Source organism: Nanorana parkeri, unplaced genomic scaffold (genome assembly GCF_000935625.1).
Source record: "Nanorana parkeri isolate BGI_ZX_2015 unplaced genomic scaffold, ASM93562v1 scaffold221, whole genome shotgun sequence".
Lineage (NCBI taxonomy): Eukaryota > Metazoa > Chordata > Amphibia > Anura > Dicroglossidae > Nanorana > Nanorana parkeri.
The window spans coordinates 1,532,737-1,551,276 of record NW_017306489.1 but is presented as its reverse complement, the minus strand read 5'-3'; the positions used below and the strand labels follow the sequence as shown (position 1 = coordinate 1,551,276).

Here is an 18,540-nt window from a genome sequence, read left to right as displayed (position 1 = left end):
GCAGCGACACACTAAACACGGGGTCGCGACCCACTGTTGGGTCATGACCCACCAGGATTTAAGAGATTTAAAACCAAAGATTTAAGAGAACGTGTGGGCACACCTTACCTGGTTATGTGACTCCAGGTCCTTGCAGCAGGCACCTCCAGGATCCTACAGACCTCCACAGATCTGCACAACCCAAGGCAATCTAAGATACAAATAATGACCAGGGCTGGTATAGTCACATGACCCCACACTGTAAAGTATACAATACTTCACTCCTAGGCTTTTCTTTGATTTAAAGTGACACTAAACTCAGGAGTTAAATCTTAAAAGTGCATTCAAGTACCTCAACTATTAAAACAATTTATCTTATTTGTGTATCACTCGGCTGTAGCTCCCCAAATCATCCCTGAGTTCATTTTTATTATGGAAAGTTTACCTTCATGAAAGTCGGCAATGAAATCTCTATGCTTCTGAGAGATTTAACTGAAAAATGCAGAAAAAGAAACCCGTCTGCAAGTGATATTTAAGTTAAAATGTGTTTGAGCTATTTCAAATGCTGATTAAAACACTGACAATGGATACTGCTCCTTGATGTTTAAAAGTTTAAGCTCCCTGCAGAATCAGATGGCCCTGTAAGCACTGGCCCTGATATCCTGTTTTAGGATGACTCCTTTTCCTCGCAGGGTCCTATGGAGCCACCTTGTTTGTGCTAGTAAGCTGTGTGTGCAAGCATATCCCCTCATCCCTGCTTCAACCTTCTCCTACTTCTCTAAGCTAGAAGATGGAGAGCTGCTGGAGACTGTGCTGTGATCTTGTACATGGAAGCAGAGCTCAGAGAGTTGGAGCTATTCAGAAACATGATGACTGGGCAATGCATATTTGTTGGATCTGGATTCATTATTGAAAAAGTTTGAGACTTTAATACAATTTTTAACAAGAATTAATTGGGCAAAGTTCAGAAGCAAAGCACTAGGGAAAAGGTTAGGAAGGAGGGTCTGGTCATACCTCCATTGTTGTCATGTAGCCTTAGAGCTAAGTTACGTAAGCAATTTTAATCTCTAGCTACTGCGATATTTATCCACTTGCTGGCAGTCACCCCATTTGGCTGGACCTACAATGGAGATGTTAAATAGCTTAATCATGCTTGCTAGTGATTTATCCCTAGGAGTATCAATTGATTGCTAAACAGATGGAACACATGGCTCTCCACGGAAGGAGCTACACAAGTGGAATGTAGTAGAGATCAGTTTAGCATGATTGCACAATGGTTCAAACATGCAAGCAACTTCTGCAAGATGCTAGGGAGCAGTTTGTCTCATCAGTTTACTGATCTATTGCTGCTTCTAGAGCTACTAAAAGTTTCCTGTGTATTTTTTAGCCTAAGGAGGAGACTTCCAGAAAATGGTTAAATCTCTCCGCCGATATTAAACTTGCTCATCCCTTTTCAGACAGCTCATTGGGAGGTTTCAATTAAGCAAAGCCAACCACAAAGTAGGCTGCTACTGCTGTGCTTTCATTTTAACTGATCCATAGTTCTCTTTGAATCCTTTGTCATTTATTTATTTCGGCCGCCGGAGCCCTTCAGTTCAGTAGAACCGAAGGGCTGCTGTAGGGGCTATTCATTATAGCCCGTACAGCTCCCGAAGCTAGCCGAGCCGAAGGCATATGCATCGGCCATTGCCCGTCCGAAAGCCTTGCAACTGACAGCTGGGCCGAGCCAGCCGTGATCTCACAGCTAGCTCCACCCAGTTGCAATGACAGATCAGGTTACCTGGGGACGCTGAACTGTCATTAAACAATGACATCTGGGTAGAGCCGGTCGTGACGCTAGAAGACTAGCTCCGCCCAGTTGTTATTTATTGGCCAGGACCTGCTAGAAGACTTCTAGCAGGTCCCGGCCAATAGGAAACAGTTAGGTGGAGCTAGCTGTCACTGCTAGCTCCGCCCAATTATTTTGATTTTCTTTTTTCTTTTTTTAAAGAAATCTTTTTTTTTTTTACATTTATCATTTATTTACATTTTTAAACATTTCTTTTCTACTTATTACTTATTTCACTGATTTTCTATTCTGCTCGGTACCACGGAGGTATCGAGCAGAATAGCCGAGCCTAATGCCGCTCAGCGGCATCCGGCTATTCACTTCCTGCCATTCAGCCCCTCTGAGAATAGGCCGAACGGCAGCAAGTAGCCTGCCGGAGGTTCGGCTCAGCCAATCCATATGTTGGATCGGTTGAGTCGAACGTGTTCTTCACTTCGGCTCATTCGAACATGCTGAGCATGTTCGGCTGAACCGAAGCCAGCCGATGTACGGCTGATTTCAGCCGATGTATGGCTGAAATCAGCTGTACAAGCCCAAATTGAATAGCCGAACAGCGTTTGGCTCACTTCACTTCGGGTGAGTTACTCACTCGGCTGCCTTCGGCAGCTTTGTGACTTAACCCTCTATTTATTTTGCATGATCTTTAATGTTACCCCTTGTGGGATTGTGGGGCTTCTAGCCTTTGTCTATATTCTTTTATGTTTAAAAGAAAATAATAAACTGGAACCAAAAACCAATATAGTTTCCCTTACAAATGTGAAATGTTAACTCAAAATGGTTGCCTTTGTATGACATTGTTTCCTTTACCGGGCTTTTGAGTATAGTAAAACTGTACAGAAATAAAGGGAAATAATCATAAATTCAGTAAGCGATCAGTGAGAGAGGGCTTTTGACAATAAACCTTGTCATCTTCTTGTATATCTGGCTCTTATGGAATTAAAAATGGGGTAATATCATAATAAAGAAAGTAGGATTAAGGGAATAACAATTCCCTTGCCCATATCTTGCCATTTTTTTCATAACAATGCAATTACATTTTAAAATTGCTTTACTTATATGATTTAAGAGTCGTGCTCACATGGTTACCCAGATCTGAAATTGCTCGTTACCTCTTCTGCTTCAAAGGAACCTTTCAGAAAGAATGAGTCACCTATCTGAATGGACCTTTTCTATGACACCCCACGATTTACAATACTTGGCAGACTGGAATTAGATAAGGGCTGAACAGCTGTAATACCAAATTTCAGGTAATGTAGATGAAGCCTGTAATTGCAGCTCACATGTCTATTAAAGGAAACTTGTGCTAAAAAAATATGGAGCCAGTCATTGTTGGCGCATGTTTTTCAAAGTGCTTGTTGCTTGACTGCCACGTTGGCTTCAATACTTTCTGAAACACCAACATAAAAAAAGTATGCAGAGCAGGAGTTCTGAGTTTGCTCCAACTTTCTAATCTATATAATTGTTTCAGGTCAAGGACCCAGAAAGCATTGTATTCAGAGAAACCCGGGCAACTAATATTCTTAAAAGGAGTTCGGCAATGGCAGTCCTTACACTTCAAGTAGTACAGGTTTTCTTTTAAAATTGGTGGAGAACATGCTGTGTTGGTATACATAGGTGTCAGAAGCGAAAAACATTATTTCTAGAGAAGGTTTCTTAAAGCTAGTTCCATAGCTAAAATAAAGCAATTTCAGTGGAGTATAAAAGGTACACTACAGTCAATGTAACACCATGCACTCCATTGAAAAGACTCCACTCTTCTCCACTCTTTGTCTTACGTTGCATAATGTCCTCCATTGAACTCCCAGTTCTCTCTAATTTAATCTAACATAACTTATGTTCCCTGTGCATGAGCATCCCCCCTTCCCCTAAACAAAGTAACAAGTAAGAAAGACCACACACATTTCAATTGCATCTATTACAAATGGAACCATTTGTAGCCATACTTCACTTTCAATCCATTTTATGACATCAAATTGAAAAGGAAGCAATCAGAAAGGTTTGGAGAATTTCCAATAAAGTTGTAGCATGTACTCTTTATTATTTTTCTCCCATTCAATCTTTTTGTCATTTGATAGCATATTCTAGCATTGTGAAAGTCAATATTAGGATGGCACAGCTATAGTGATGTTTGAGAGACTATAAGTTATAGTAAGTAAACAAAGGTTAAAGTTAGGGTTCCTCAATCAAAAATCATGATCCCAGTTTACAAGGGGTTTTTTTCTGGCACTGTGACTCTGTGGAGGTGGCCATCTTAGCATAGGCAGGGCTTTGCTTCCTCATGTTAGAGCCTCCAGCAAGGTGTACAGTGAACAGCACAGTGGTTACCTCACCAAATCTCACTCCATATGCCCTGAGACTAGCAGTCAGAGGCAGCAGTGCCTTAGATCTCATACTACAGATATACAGCAATAAAGCTATGGGCACAGGAGTGCCTAGGCACTCTAATGTACTAAGAAGTGCCCCAATTTTTTTCAAGATGATATCCAGACAAAGGTATGATTTTCAGGGTACTGATTAGTCATAAACCGTTCTAAATTTCCCCTAAAGCATAGCAAATCTTCTATTTATTGTGCAGTTTAGTTCATTAATTTCACCTTCTCTATTCATTTTGCAAAATAGTAAAAGTCTTCCAAAATGGTTTCTGGTGTGCACCGTGGTACTACTTGTCAGTCACTATGTCACTTCTCTTTCCTGTAAGTGACCTTAGCTCTGGAGGAGAGCAAAGATTGGAGTCACCACTGCTGGACAGGTACCGGTAAGTATTTGTAATTTTCTCCTACAAGCTGTTGCTAGGTCTTTTTTTCTGTGTAATAAAAGTGTTGGGTACATGACATTTGAGGTTTATCGTTGAAGAATGTAAAGTTATGCACTTGGAAACTAAAATTATCTATGCAAGGTACTTATCATGAGGTACTCCTTTGGGGACATCGGGGATGGAGAAAGATCTGGGGGTCCTTGTAGGCCACAGACTCAACAACAGCGTGTAATGCCAAGCTGCAGCTAGCAAAGCCAGCAGGATACCGTCATGCATTAAAGAGGGATTTTACCAATAGATAAAACTGTGATTCTACCACTTTACAAGACATTGGTTTGGCCTTATCTTGAGTGTGCACTTCAGTTTTGACCACCAGTCCTTAAGAAAGGATGTCCTTGAAATTAAGAGAGTTCAGAGAAGGGCAGTGGGGTTATCCCTGCTCTGCAAGGGTTAAGTGCCTGTGTTGTCTAGGGGGCTCAAATAAAGCAGAATTACTTACCTGATCCCATTCCCACCAACTCTCTCTGGTCTGTTAGACCGGTCCCCGCGGCCTCTTCCCGCCCAGGCTCTGGCGGTCTAAGGACTGCAGACATTCATTACATCTTACAAAGGTTGATTGACCTGCATTAGACATGAGGATGCCAAGAGGGTAAGAGAGGTGAGCGCTGACCGCCACGGGAAGGAGGATCAGGGGAGTAATACAGGTTTATTAGAGCCCCCTAGACAAAAAGAGCACTTAACCCTTGCAGTGCATTGGTAGCCACACGGAGTTCTTCTTTCAAGGTGTTTTAATTCACCTTTGTATATTTGTGGATGCAGAATTACTGCACATTTCTAATTCAAAAACTTCAATAAGGTGTTTCAAAAGGTAGGAATAGAGTGCACGGTGCATTAGTCCATAACCGTCAAACAAAAAGGGTCGTGCACTAATGGCTATCTGAGATCTGATTGGTTAATATGTGTTTTTTTTTACTTTGCATAGCATCTCTGCTCTTTGCACATCCTTGTTTGATCTGTCTCTTTGAGTATTCATTGTGGATGTTGGGTTTTGCCGTTTCTACTAATGAGTTCTGTTCCTCTCTTCCAGAATGATTCCTCCAGTGACAGTGACACAGACAGCGAGAGTCACTTTTCCCTGCTCTTCCCCCAGGATTACTTGGGCCTAGCCGTATTCTCTATGCTTTGCTGTTTCTGGCCTCTGGGCATTGCCGCATTCTTCCTGTCACAAAAGGTAAGTGGCAGCAGCCGCAGGCATTGCCTGTCCAAGGCTCAGCTGATGGAAGGCCATGTAGAGGCTAAAAATGGAGCTGGTGCAGAATATACTGTATAACATTCTGAGTGGGATTTAAAGGATCAGCCCATTCAAAACTAGTATTTCAGTCTTTGGAGATTGGCTGATGCATAAAAATACTGTGTTTTTCGCTCCATAGGTTGCACTTTTTTTTCCCCAAAAGGCGGCAAAAATGTCTGTGCGTCTTATGGAGCGAATGTGTGAGAGCTGAGGCGGAGGGGCTGACGCCCGGGCGAGTCGTTTTTTGTACATTTAGCCCTGCTCCGGACAAGCAGAGCTAAATGTATAGTGTGGAGCCGCCACTCGTTTTCATACAAGTGCTCTGATTAGATCACTTGTATGAAAAGAGCAGCGGCGAAAATGTCCGCCCCCCCTGCCGCGGTTTACAAGGTCCCCCGCTCCTCTGGGCATAGGAGCTCACCATAGAGCCCGTAGAGCAGACGCAGAACGTAGCTAGATTCCGCGGTCCACAGCAGAATGTAAACAATGGGGAGCAAAAGCCAGCCTGCTATTAGCTATTTCAAATTGCAATTGCCCGCTGGGCAATTTGAAATAGCCAATAGCAGGCTGGCTATTATTTCCGCCCACTGCACTCTCTTTCGATTCAACCTGCCGCCTGCAGAATCCAGGCTGCAGATGAATGGGGCCACAGGTTGGGGCACCGTAGGGGGTTGCTTGAGAGGTACTTTTAACTCTCAAGCAACCAGAAACTACAGTTATCCGGCATCTTCTGATCCCCATGGGTGCCGGATAACTGGGAGTTTACTGTATCATGTTAAAAATATACAATAATTAGAATTGCTATATATTTGATTTTCTTTTACCATTTAAATGATGTGGTTGCTGTTTATATTATTGTGCATCATTTCTAATTCTAATAAAATGCTAAATGTATTCTGAAATTATGTGTTTATACTCAATGAACACCAATGAGGTCTATTATTCTACCTGATGAAGGGGACACATATCCCCAAAATATACTGACTTTTCTTAAACCTTCACTAAACATTTCAACTTCATAAAAATCATCACCATTCAGAGCGTCATTGTTTTGACACAGATTGTAGAAATGTGTCACCAGCACATCAAATCATTTTTCAAAACAAAAAATTTCCATTTATTGACGCATGTTGTCTCTCACATGATCCCTTCATCAGGCTCAGAGTTTAGACACAGGCACTGCCCCTCCTAATGAAGCTAGAGTCAGGCTTTTATTTTATTGTTTTTCGATCTCCTCCCAAGCCGCCAAGACTGCTATAAAATCTCAGAAAGGTTCTAACCGCTACCTAATCCAAAATTAAAAAGAAAAATGTTGGCTGGGATTACTCTTTGAACCCCTAATTGAAGTCTCATACCTTTTTATCACTTTATAATCCATTACCCCAGAATGTATTCATTTTTGAGTGATTTTTACTTGGAAATGTATTATAATACCTTACTTTCTGAGCTCACACTACGGTGCCTTGTGCTTGCTAGTCACACCCCTCATACGTGTCCTCACGCAGACTTGTACGGTAGACGAAGAGAGGGGACGTGTCTGGCCAGTGCTTGTAATAAGCACTGATTGCTAAGGGAATTGGGTTTAACTTTAGTGCCTAGTCATATTGAGACACTTTGTACAACTGCTGTAACAGGAAAGTAGAGGTTGTTAGTAAAATGTCTATCTGATTGCATAATAATTTCTTTGACTTAAACTGTGCTTAAAGGAAAAGTCAGTGTGTTTTTATTTTTCTAACCAGTTTTTCAATTCTCTACAGACCAACAAAGCTTCTGCTCAAGGCGACTACCATGGGGCAATTGTGGCCTCCCGACAGACATTCCTGTTGGCGGTTCTCTCGATCTTCCTGGGCATTTGCACCTATGTGGGTGCTGTGGTGGCCCTCATTGCCTATCTGTCCAATAGAGCCCCCACCTAGAGGACCAACTGCTGGCCTGGACAACCAGACTTCTCTTGTCATAACTAGAGTCCTCCTGTCTGCTGGTCTCCTGTCTTAACCAGAAAACAACAATGATAAAGACACATTGGAGGTCCACTTTTTTTTTGTTTGTTTACTTTATTCAGACGTGAAAGAAATCTGAAGTGTCCGGATGCATCTCATACTCCAGCCAGGTCCATGTGGAAGAACTTTGGGGCATTGTGAAATAAAAAAAGGTCCACCTGTATATTTACTGGAAATTTGCTAAGTTTATTTTTAAATTGTGCAATGTGTAATTCTCTGTAATCCTTTATAATAAAGTCCCATCATTCCGTATTCAGCATCTGACATTTCCAACGAAGCTGACAGTAAAAGCGACTACAATGGCTGACGAGGCAGGTAACAGAAGTGAGTCCTTCAGTTTTCTGCCAGTCTCCTCCAAGGATTTGTTGATGTACTCAGACTTAAAGGTTACATGGGTCAGACACTCTGGGAGAGAGATTAGTTTAAGAAGCAGAGTTCAGGCAGAGTTTAGACAGGAAAGAAGGCCGGGCATGGACCATTGAAATTAGAGAAATAAATGCAGGCTCAGAAAATGCTGACAAAGTCTCCAAGCCACGGTAGTCATACATTGCGGGGGGGGACATAAAACTAAGCACTGGGCAGGCCATATTGATTGCAGTTTCTTACAAGATATGTTTTTATATGGTTAAAGTTAAATAGTTTAAAAGGCAAATATTTTTGGCTAAATATGACCAGTGTGTAGGCGGGGTTCACTCTCGGGGTGTTGCGTGTGTGTGTTCCCTCTTGGGTTGGCTGAGTAACCCCGTGTATGCAACTTGAAACCAGACACCCCACGGTCAGGGGCCACGGCCTTGGCCTCGTGCAAACACTCCCACACGTGTAGTACTACGTACACAGGGCCTCATGGCTTCTACCGCCTCTGCGGTCTTCGGCGCTTCCTCCCCCCCAAGGAGAAAGGCCACCATGAACGGCACCCTGTGTCAGGCATAGCCCCATTGCGCACCTACCCTCCTCAGATGGTTACAGCCACGTTACAGTCCACATCATACTTCGGTAGAACCCCACCTTCTCAGAGGTTGGAGGGAGAAGAACCAGTCCACTCAGATAGTCTTTTTGTTGATTTTACTTGAAGATATTAACAGCACAAAGTATACTTTTCAGCCACCCCCGAATGGGGTGACGGCACATCACTTGTTACTTGCATGGTGATACAATTTAGAGAGAGAGGTACATCAGCCCAGGTGCAGCCCAGAGTCACGACTTACTTCGGCCATAGGCCCACTGGCAAATATTGTCAGTCTTCTAGCACTTCACTATTCTCCGGAATCCCATCCTTTGTCAGTCCTAGCACGGTGGGTTTCCCCCTGTGGGGAAACTAGGGGATCTTTGTAGCTCTACATAGTCCTAGGCCTGGTCCTGTCCTTCCCATGGACCAGCCTATATTCAAGAAACAGTCTCCCTCCAGAGACTCGGCAGACAGTCTTAGACTTCTTCTGTCCTCCTCTGAACAACAACTCCTTCCCCTCTCGGGCGCCCCCTATAAATCAACTCTCCTGGGACACAGAGTTTCCCCAGGCCAGAGCTGCATCTATCTCCAGGGCCCCATGGGGGCATCTAGTGGCCGTTGGCCATACTGCACCTACCTACAAGTGTCCAGGTCGCCCAGTGTTCATTAGAAGACACAGTGTCCACATCTGACCCATTGGCTATCCCATAGTGGCAGTTCTGACCAGACTGTGCTCGGTTATGGCTGGCTGACAGTGGATGCACTAGCCTCAGAGGCCGGTGCATCCATTGCCAACTATAGCCCAGCATAGGCCCCTCTCCTCTTCCATTGTTGGTTGCTATGACCGCTGTCATCCTAGCAACCAAAGAAGTCATGTGTCCACCTCCTCTGCAGTCATTGGTTGCTAGGACTACCAGCGGTCCTAGCAACCAGTGATGTAAAATGTGTTCCTCACCCCCAGCATTACAGGAGAACAGAAGAGTATCTTCTTCCTTCCTCTCCTGCAGCCTGCTCCACCTCCCGGCTCCTGCCTCTGGCCTACTAATAAAGTAGCAAACTAAGTTATGTGGTGACAATAATATAAAGGGGCACTCTAAAGGGGACAAACAATGTAAGGGGGCACTCTCATGGGGACATAATCAAAACTATATCATGTACTGCTTTTTATAAAGCAATAAATTTTTTATTGAGCAATATAAAGTTCAGCTTTTTCGGTTTGCCCCTCCACAACAGTCCCAGTTTCTCATGTGGTCCCTTAAAAAAAGTATTTGCCCACCCCTGGTGTATATGCTCCTGTCTCTAGGAAGTTGGACACTAGTTAAAATCGATGGTACAGCTCCACCTAGTGGCTTATACTGAACAAACCCAGTTTAGCTTGGTGTCCTTTGAAGGTAGGATGTCTCCTTTTTAGCTCTGCTGGATCAAGATGTAAAGCTGAAGATTCTTCTATCAACAGCAGCTGACGGTGTAATACTGGACCCCCAGATCCTGGGGATTCACAGCAGCAGCCAACATTTGTATTTAGTATCATACTACTTAACCAGATTTGGACATTCACTGCAGCTGTCCTGTTTCTTTATGTTATACCGGACTCCCTGATATACATTACAGTTATGTATTAAAGGGTCAGTCCACCCACAGCTGATATTTCAGATTATGGTAGATGTTGGGGCATTGAACAACCTGACAGTTTCTATTAAAGACTAGCTTCATCCTACTGACCATGTTTTATGTCACACTAATATTTAGGGTGTAACCTGAAACCTGGATACATTAGCAGCCCCCCACCCTCCAAATGCCCCCCGCCCCCCGGCCCCTTACCAGAATCCCAGGGTTTGTCTGCCCCACAGGATTCTATATGTATTTGAATATGATGAAGCCAGACACAGCTGTGTCATCCATTGACAAATCCTTGGGCAGGTTCTGTGAATTGAGAGACTGTGGTTCTGTGAATTCAGAAAAGTCCCACCTGCCACCTCCGCAGAGGGACTTGCAGTTCTTAATGGAGTACGAGTGTGAAGAAGACACCTCACATGTCACACCTCCTCCCGTCCCTGTAACTGAAAGTCCATACCTCGGTACAGGCAGGGGCTGGGAGAAATCGTCTGCAGGAGCCAGAGCATTGCACCCATGATTCTTTGATTGCAACTGCAATGCTTTGCAGGCTTCAAAGCAAAAGTGAACACATGCACATTTTTCCTTTCATAATGTGATTGCATTTATTGATTTTCTTTTTTTTCTTTTGCAAAAAGTGAACTTTGCCATTAAAGAAACCAAACTTAAATATGATTGTTATGTTATGATTCCAATTACAGTAAAAATTCTATCTTTTTTTAGCACAAATATATACAGACATATAAAAACAGTTCCCCACACATTAAAAAATGTATGGACCATTAAAGTTCTGCAGAAATCAATATCCATGTAGTATGTGATTTCGCAGAGATTCCAAATGCTGGGCTATATACAATGTGCTCTTGCTAAGATTCACTTTAATCTGTTTCGATTACTATAAATATTCTGACTGCCTGAGAGTTGAATGTAATTCCTGAGAACACATTTCCATATATATCAGCATTTGTAATCTCTGAGAAATCACATATTACATGGATATTGATTATTGTTGACACCTAGGCATGTGTGAGAATGCCATTATTTCATCAGTGGATATCCATTTGCGTTCCAATATCATATGTCCTTGGGGACTTGTGAACATTTCTCCTGCTATGATATCATTCATACATACAGAACATTTACAAGGATGTGAGGTGTATACAGAGTACGCTATGCTGTGTTGGGCAGTGACAAATCTAACAGGAATGATAGTGATGCTATATACAGTAGTGATACTGTTATCAATGATCATTGTATCCAAATAAGGTGGATCTAAGGTATCATCAAGAAATCATTTGTGGATCAATATATATAATGAGTATTGAGCAATAGTTCCCAGGGAGATGCTTCAAACACTTCTACAATTAGTTTTATATGAACTGCGAAATATGCTATTTATGTAGAAATACTGAGCACTGTGCTTGTAGGTGGTATTCTAAGGAAGGCTCACATTGGGCTATGCCAGGGGTAGGAAACCTCAGCACTGCAGCTGTGGTGAAACTACAAATCCCATGATGCCTCTGCCTCTTGCAATCAGGCATGTGGCTGTCAGTGTCTTGCAATGCCTTTGGGGACTTCCATTTTTACCACAACTGGAGTGCCCAAGTTGAGGTTGCCTACCCCTGTGTTATCCTTTTGGTTGGTGTACAAAAGGTGTATTTATACTTGTGCTGGAAATTAATGCAGTGACAGCCTCCATTTTGAATATTTGAATATATTCTTTTTAAGCGATGTTGCTTTTGAGAAGGAGTTTCACAAACTGCTATTTGGCATTTGAACTGATGTTTATTATTGGTATAGGAAAGCAGGCAATGCATTTCACATTGAAGATTGTGTGTAACATATAGGAGTTGATTTATAAATCTTCCATCCAGTGTATAGCTGGGCAAGTGTTGTGTGCACGGCACTGCCGCCCCTAGATGCAGCAGAGGAGCATAGGGAATTCCACTGATCCTTAGTTCCATATAGAGGCGGTGATGCTGTGTGAGCGGCATTCGCCCAGCTATATGCTGGATGGAAGATTTATAACTTAGCGCTCCTCTCTGCAAAAGTGTTTTTAAAGGAGATCTCCAAGATTTTCAAAAATGAACCCTTGCAGTGGTGCTACCCAAGCACTTCAAGGGTTAACTGCTCATTTTGGTCTAGGGAATGGAATAAAGAAGATCCTCGGTCCTGAGGCAGACAGCGCTCACCTCTCTCCCCCAAATCTGCTCTGGCTGAGGAATGTCCCTCGGCGTCCTCACGTCTGATGCAGGTGAATGGACCTGAAGATGTCAGTAGGCTATACACAGTGCACATTTCCACAATGGGTGCCCATGTCAGCACCCTTCCACCCAGCATCACTCAATCAGCTCATCGAAGGAGCAGGTATGAAAATTCTCAGTTGAACGGAGATTGCAGCCAATAAGCTGCTAGCTCCATTCGGGTATTACAACAGGTCGATGAAAGAGTACAATGGAAACAGCAGGGCATTCCGTCATCCCCACTTGTAAGCATTGATAAAGGAACCTGTTATATTTTCTTTGTTCAGCCTGTAGGTTAGAGGCAGGAGCCCAGGGTAGAAGAGGCTGCAGGGAGTGGACTAGCGGCCAGGCAGGATTGAGGATCAGGTGAGTATATTTTCTTTATTTGTGCCCCTAGAAGAAAGTGAACAGCTAACCCTTGTAGTGCGGTGGTAGCCCCACTGCAAGGGCGAACTTTTGAAAAACCTGCAGTACCTCTTTAAATGGTATTAAATAAAAGGCAACACAACCACTGCTCCCAATGCTAATTCCTCAGCAATGGCAGAGAAATATGGAGGCTATCATTGCTGACCTCCTTTTGGAAATGCTAATTTCCTTCCTGTGTGTGGCTTCAATACCTTTAGTCACTAAACTGGGACCAGCATTCAGACTGGAAATGTCAAATAGGACCAAAGACATTGAATCGGTATGACAGCCACAGAACTACCATTTTCAGAAGGAGAGGTCAGCAAAATCAGCCTCCATATTTAATCAATATTGTGTCTCCTTTTTCATGCAGAGCAAATTGATAGTGTCCCTGGAAAGGTCCCCCCAACCCCTTATACATACCTTAGCAGTGCTCATCCCGATACTGTCACAATACAGGGCACTTCCAGGAATGATGGCCTCCTATCCTGTGATAGTGCAGACAATCATTAGGCTCCCCGATTCACCAACACAACCTATTCTTGGATCCTGCCACTGGGCAAGGTGACACTGTCTTGTGTGAGCTTTTTCTGCTCTGTACTGGAGGAAGCTGAGAAGATTTCATTAACGTAGTATTAAAGTGATATTACAGTAAAAAGGTTTTTCAGATATTTCAAATTTTGTTTAAATCCCTTACAATGGATGCTGCTCCATGTTATTTAAAACATTTAGATTCCTGCAAAATCAGCTGGTCCGCTGAGCACTGACCCATCCTGCAGCATCCTATGCAGCCACCATTGTGTGGGGTAGTAAATTGTGTGTGTTTCCACAAACACACAGGCACAGCAAGTCACTTCACTCCCCACTTCTCTATTATCCATTCCCCAAGCTAGTAGATAGATGGCTGCTGGACACTGCTCCAGACATCCCATCCCTTATTTCAGGGAGGTGCCGTCTCATTTCAGGGAGGTGCCCTTTCTGTTATTTGTTTTTTTTTTTACAGCGGCCGCTGTCAGAATAGAAAAGGAAGAATAATGATAATAATTATAACAAAGATATCTATATATACACACACACACAAACACGTACACACACATAGCAAAATAAAATCCGTATACCAATAATATAATAATATTGATTCATACCATAAAATGATGGTGAAAAAAAATGATATTCATTTATTTATATATACATCAGATTTGTGAATTGATGTTCAAGTATCCGTGTAAAGGTCACAATTTATTAGACAGCCCAAGACCTTTTGTAAAAAAAACGCTGAGGAGTAAAGTCCCTGATACACTGTTGACTAGTTGCTATGGGCAGCAAATGAAATAAATGTTCTCTATAACTAGACAACCAGGACATATAATTGATTCTATATTATCCACAAAGGGTTAACAGCACTCTCTCAACCCTGCAGCAGTGCCTGTACCTGCTCTCAATAGTAGTCTATGTCCGCCCTCTCTGTGCAGCAAGCAGCCAAGCCTCGTTCTGAGGCTACTCTAGAGATCACATGGCCTTCCTCCAGGAGGCAAGCCTCACTCTGAAACCTTACCCACTGATATCTTACGGGAAAGGTATACTCAGAGTAAACCTTTCAGGGAGAAAATGCCTCTCTCGTGGACGTTAGGGAGCCGCTATCTAATAGAGGGAGACTCCCTGAACATCAGGGAGACTTGAGATCCCTACTGCTCTGTCCCTTGTGATCTTGTACTGAACCAGAAGTTTAAAGGAGAACTATGGGGTTAAGGCTTTTCCCCATAGTTCTCCTTAGGGTAACGGGAGGACACAAACTAGCCGCTATGTGTTCGCTCACCTCCCGATCTACTGAGCCGACCGACCTGTAACAGTCTCATTGTCACAGGTCGGCTAGCACTATGAGGTATATGAAAAGCACTCACCTCATAGTTCTTCTTTAAAGAAGACGAGCTGGGAGAGTTGGAGCTGTTTGGAAACATGATGACTGCAAGTGCTTGGGCAAAAATGTAAAGAAATATCTTGCTGGGCAATTTATATTTGTTTGATCTGGATTCTGGATTAAAAAAAGATTGAGAGTTTAATACTAGTTTAAAGTCTCAGTAATGAATCCAGTAGGAAGGAAGTAGGAATTGAAAACTATAAGCAGACGGAACTTCCGCTGTACAGTTATTTCCATCGAAGTCGGTTTGTTTAGTTTGCTTTCTCGCCATGTTTGTAAAAAAGGCAAATCCCGGCAGGAAGTCCCCCATAGACTGTCAATCTCTTGCTGAGAAATCTTTCATGGCTCTATGCTAATGACTTAATAGCGTGTAATTACGGCTGCATCTACCTGTCACTGGGATGGACACGGGTTATTGCAGTGCTGACATTAAATGTTACATCTTAATCTTTCTATGTCCTGACATGACACTAGAACGGAGAAATACATTTGTTACTTACACTTTCCTTCCTCCTTCTGCCCTTCACTATCTATAATTAACAAGCCGTGGCTTATCCACGATTATCTGGATGACAAAACTCTTAACTCAGATTAGAGCAAAGAGTATGAGGGGTGCCACCTCTCTGAGTCACCGCACAAGAACAAGAGCAACGAGGAAATTATATTAAAGGAACATTCCATTTCAATCTGGAAATTACAGGTTGAATACCAGGCACGTACACTTTAATGCAAATCTATTTCTCAATAGCCACGAAGGAGATAAATCTAGATTGTGTGCACCACAAGACCAGATATTATCTTGTGAAAGGAGCAGTGACAACATCATCGCACTGTACATGGCCTATGAAGAGAGCAGGGCTCTGGGAGAGGCCCAGCAGGCTCCACCCTCTACAGGCTGCCTGCAGGAAACTACAGTTGGGGGCGGATACAAGACCAGTCACCCTGCACAAGGAGAGAGAGCAGCAGGGACTGGTCTTTATTACAGGGCGCTGGATTCTTGCACAGATGTGGAAGAATACACAAAGATTCAATTAAGAATGAAAACACATGCCTCTTGTACATAGACAATATTTGCTTTAATGCCCCATCTCCAGCACCACATCCTCACCCTTCTTTCGCTCTGCTTCACTCCATTCATCCACAGAGGATGAGGAAGGGAGCACAGTGTAAACTCTTTCACCTTGTTTCCTTTCCCCTATTTGACTCCCCTGGGCAAATGGTCAACACTTTCAGGTCAGGTTCACACTTAGGCGATCCGTGACCTTGTGGCAATCATGCCTGAAACCGTGTGGAAGGCAGCACAGCTCACGGAATCCCACACCACTGCTGATCACACTGGCTGTGCCAATCCTTTCTAATGGCACCCCAGTCACACCAGGCAGATTGCATGGTTTCCCGACGCAATCTGCCTGGTGCACAATCGAGGCTGAAAACGATGCACGGTGCGTGTCGTAAAAAAGGTACATGTACCTTTTTTCAGCGATTGCCACGCGGATATAACCCCATTGAAATCAATGGGGCCACACGGCAACCGCTGTCCCGGGGTCGCCCAAGTGAGCACCTAGCCTCATCTTTTAGATTGTAAACCCTCACGGGCAGGGCCCTCCTTACCATCTTGTCTTGAATTGTATTGTGATTGTAATGTCTGCCCTATATTGTAAAGCGCTGCGCAAACTGTTGGCGCTACTGTATATAAATCCTGTATAATAATAATAATAATAATGTGAGAATCACATGCTCCTCATACTCAGAAGCACCAGGTATTTTCTGAACAGTCTGGCGGGGGGGGGCAAATATCAGTATGTGTTGCTGGGTGGGGGGAATTAAATTGAACCTATTGCTTTGTCCTGCATCGGAAAGCTCAGGTTTGCTTTAAAATGTATATCAGGATAAAATCTTTAAAAAAAATAAAAACACATCAAGTGAATCTCTTCAATACACTCACATTTCCTAACCCCCTGTTTAGTCTGACAACTCTGCGTCTGCTGCACTGAAATCACAACCAGCGTTGTCAGCCCTGCCTGTTGGACTACAGAACTCCCTCTATCCATTCTCTGTTCCTCTCCATGTGCATTTAGCAACTCATGGCAGTGTTGTGTATGTGAACAGGGCACATAAAAAACTATTGTTTCCTGTGTTTCCTGGCATGGAGCCTGCATTGATCTCCGCTGCTTAACTGAACTGATGTGACCGAGCCCTTTTTGATTTCCTTCTCAGCAAAAAAATGCTGCAGGCTTGAAAGACAAGTGCATTTTTAGACAAATCTGTTTAGACTTAACCTTTTTGCCCTGCGCCCTGACCTAAGCCATTCCACCCTGCATAGATGCATACTTCCCTCCAGGGACTGTTTACATGTCAACGCTTCCCTGTCCTGTCCCCACCTGTGCATTTCAGCCCCAAAGAAATCTATGGGAGTGGGAGGGTGGGGTGGTTTAGGTCAGGGTACAGGGACAAATAAGACAAGTGCATTTTGTTTGAAATCCTTAAACTCCCATGTTAAACCTCTCAGGGGCCGAGCCTATGAAACCCTGCACTCACAGGATGTATTCAGTCTTCAAGGTTGAATGACTATAGGTGGTCAATTGACCAAGGCGACTGAGGACATCTTGTGGCAGAAAAGAAGTATTACAGGGGACATCTCCAGATTGAATTTGTGGATTTTCTGGTTTACCAGCATGCAGATACCAACTTGCTAAACACCTGAAAAGTGTAGCAGAATCTGTTTGCTGCTTCTTTATTGATACAAGGTAATCCAACAAGAACTGTTGCAGCTTTAGATATTTTGCTAGATAAGGCCCTCGGGTTTCGACTTAAACTCCAGCTGAAAAACTGTTCACTGCCACTTTTTTCTTCTTCATTATGTCTGTGTGAGTCATGGTGATATCCAGCTCCTCAGAGGGACATATAGACTTGCAATTTAATTTTTCATTATCCCGTAATGTTTTTGGGGTTTCTTTACATTTTCAGATATGGTGTGTGATTTATGTATATTTCATGCAGCTCTGTGAGGGCAGCTTACATAATGTTCTCATTATAAGGGCTGACATGTTGAAAAATGTTTTTAATATACAGCTTATTACCATAAACGAGGCGGCTCTTTTGTTATAGATTACGGCTGTGCTGAGATTATTGCATTTGTACATAAACCTGCTATGTCAGCATTATGCAGAGAGAGTAACAGTCAGGGCTCACAGCTGTCTGCTGGGGATGTGACCATTACACGTGGAGTGCTGCCGCTGCCCTCTGGTGTATGATTTAGGTAATGAGCACTTGTATGCAATGGATGGTGCCCTAGTTGTAGATTATGTCCACTTGTGGTTCTTCACCAGCTGAAGTTCTGCATTAGAACCAGACCAAGATTGCTATTTGGATGCTATGGGTTTATAATCATAGCTACATAGTAGATAGGGCTGGAGAAAAGACTCAGGTCCATCCAGTCCAACCTATGTGTCCATCCAGTTTAACCTATTTTTCAATCCAGTCCAATGTATGTGACCATCCAGTCCAACCTATGCGTCTATTCAGTCAAACCTATGTGACCATCCAGTCTAACCTATGTGT

The 18,540-nt window shown here is 43.2% G+C and overlaps 1 protein-coding gene across 1 annotated transcript in view; it reads left to right on the top strand.

Moving 5' to 3' along the window:
• Positions 1–7,997, top strand: part of TMEM91 (transmembrane protein 91) — a 53,308-nt gene extending 45,311 nt beyond the window's left edge. Inside the window, exons 3-4 of the mRNA XM_018556017.1 lie at positions 5,650–5,793; positions 7,611–7,997. Of these exons, the coding sequence (XP_018411519.1) occupies positions 5,650–5,793; positions 7,611–7,769 (303 nt within the window). The 3' untranslated portion in view covers positions 7,770–7,997. The remainder of the gene's footprint in view (positions 1–5,649; positions 5,794–7,610) is intronic.
• Positions 7,998–18,540: the final 10,543 nt, after the last annotated feature.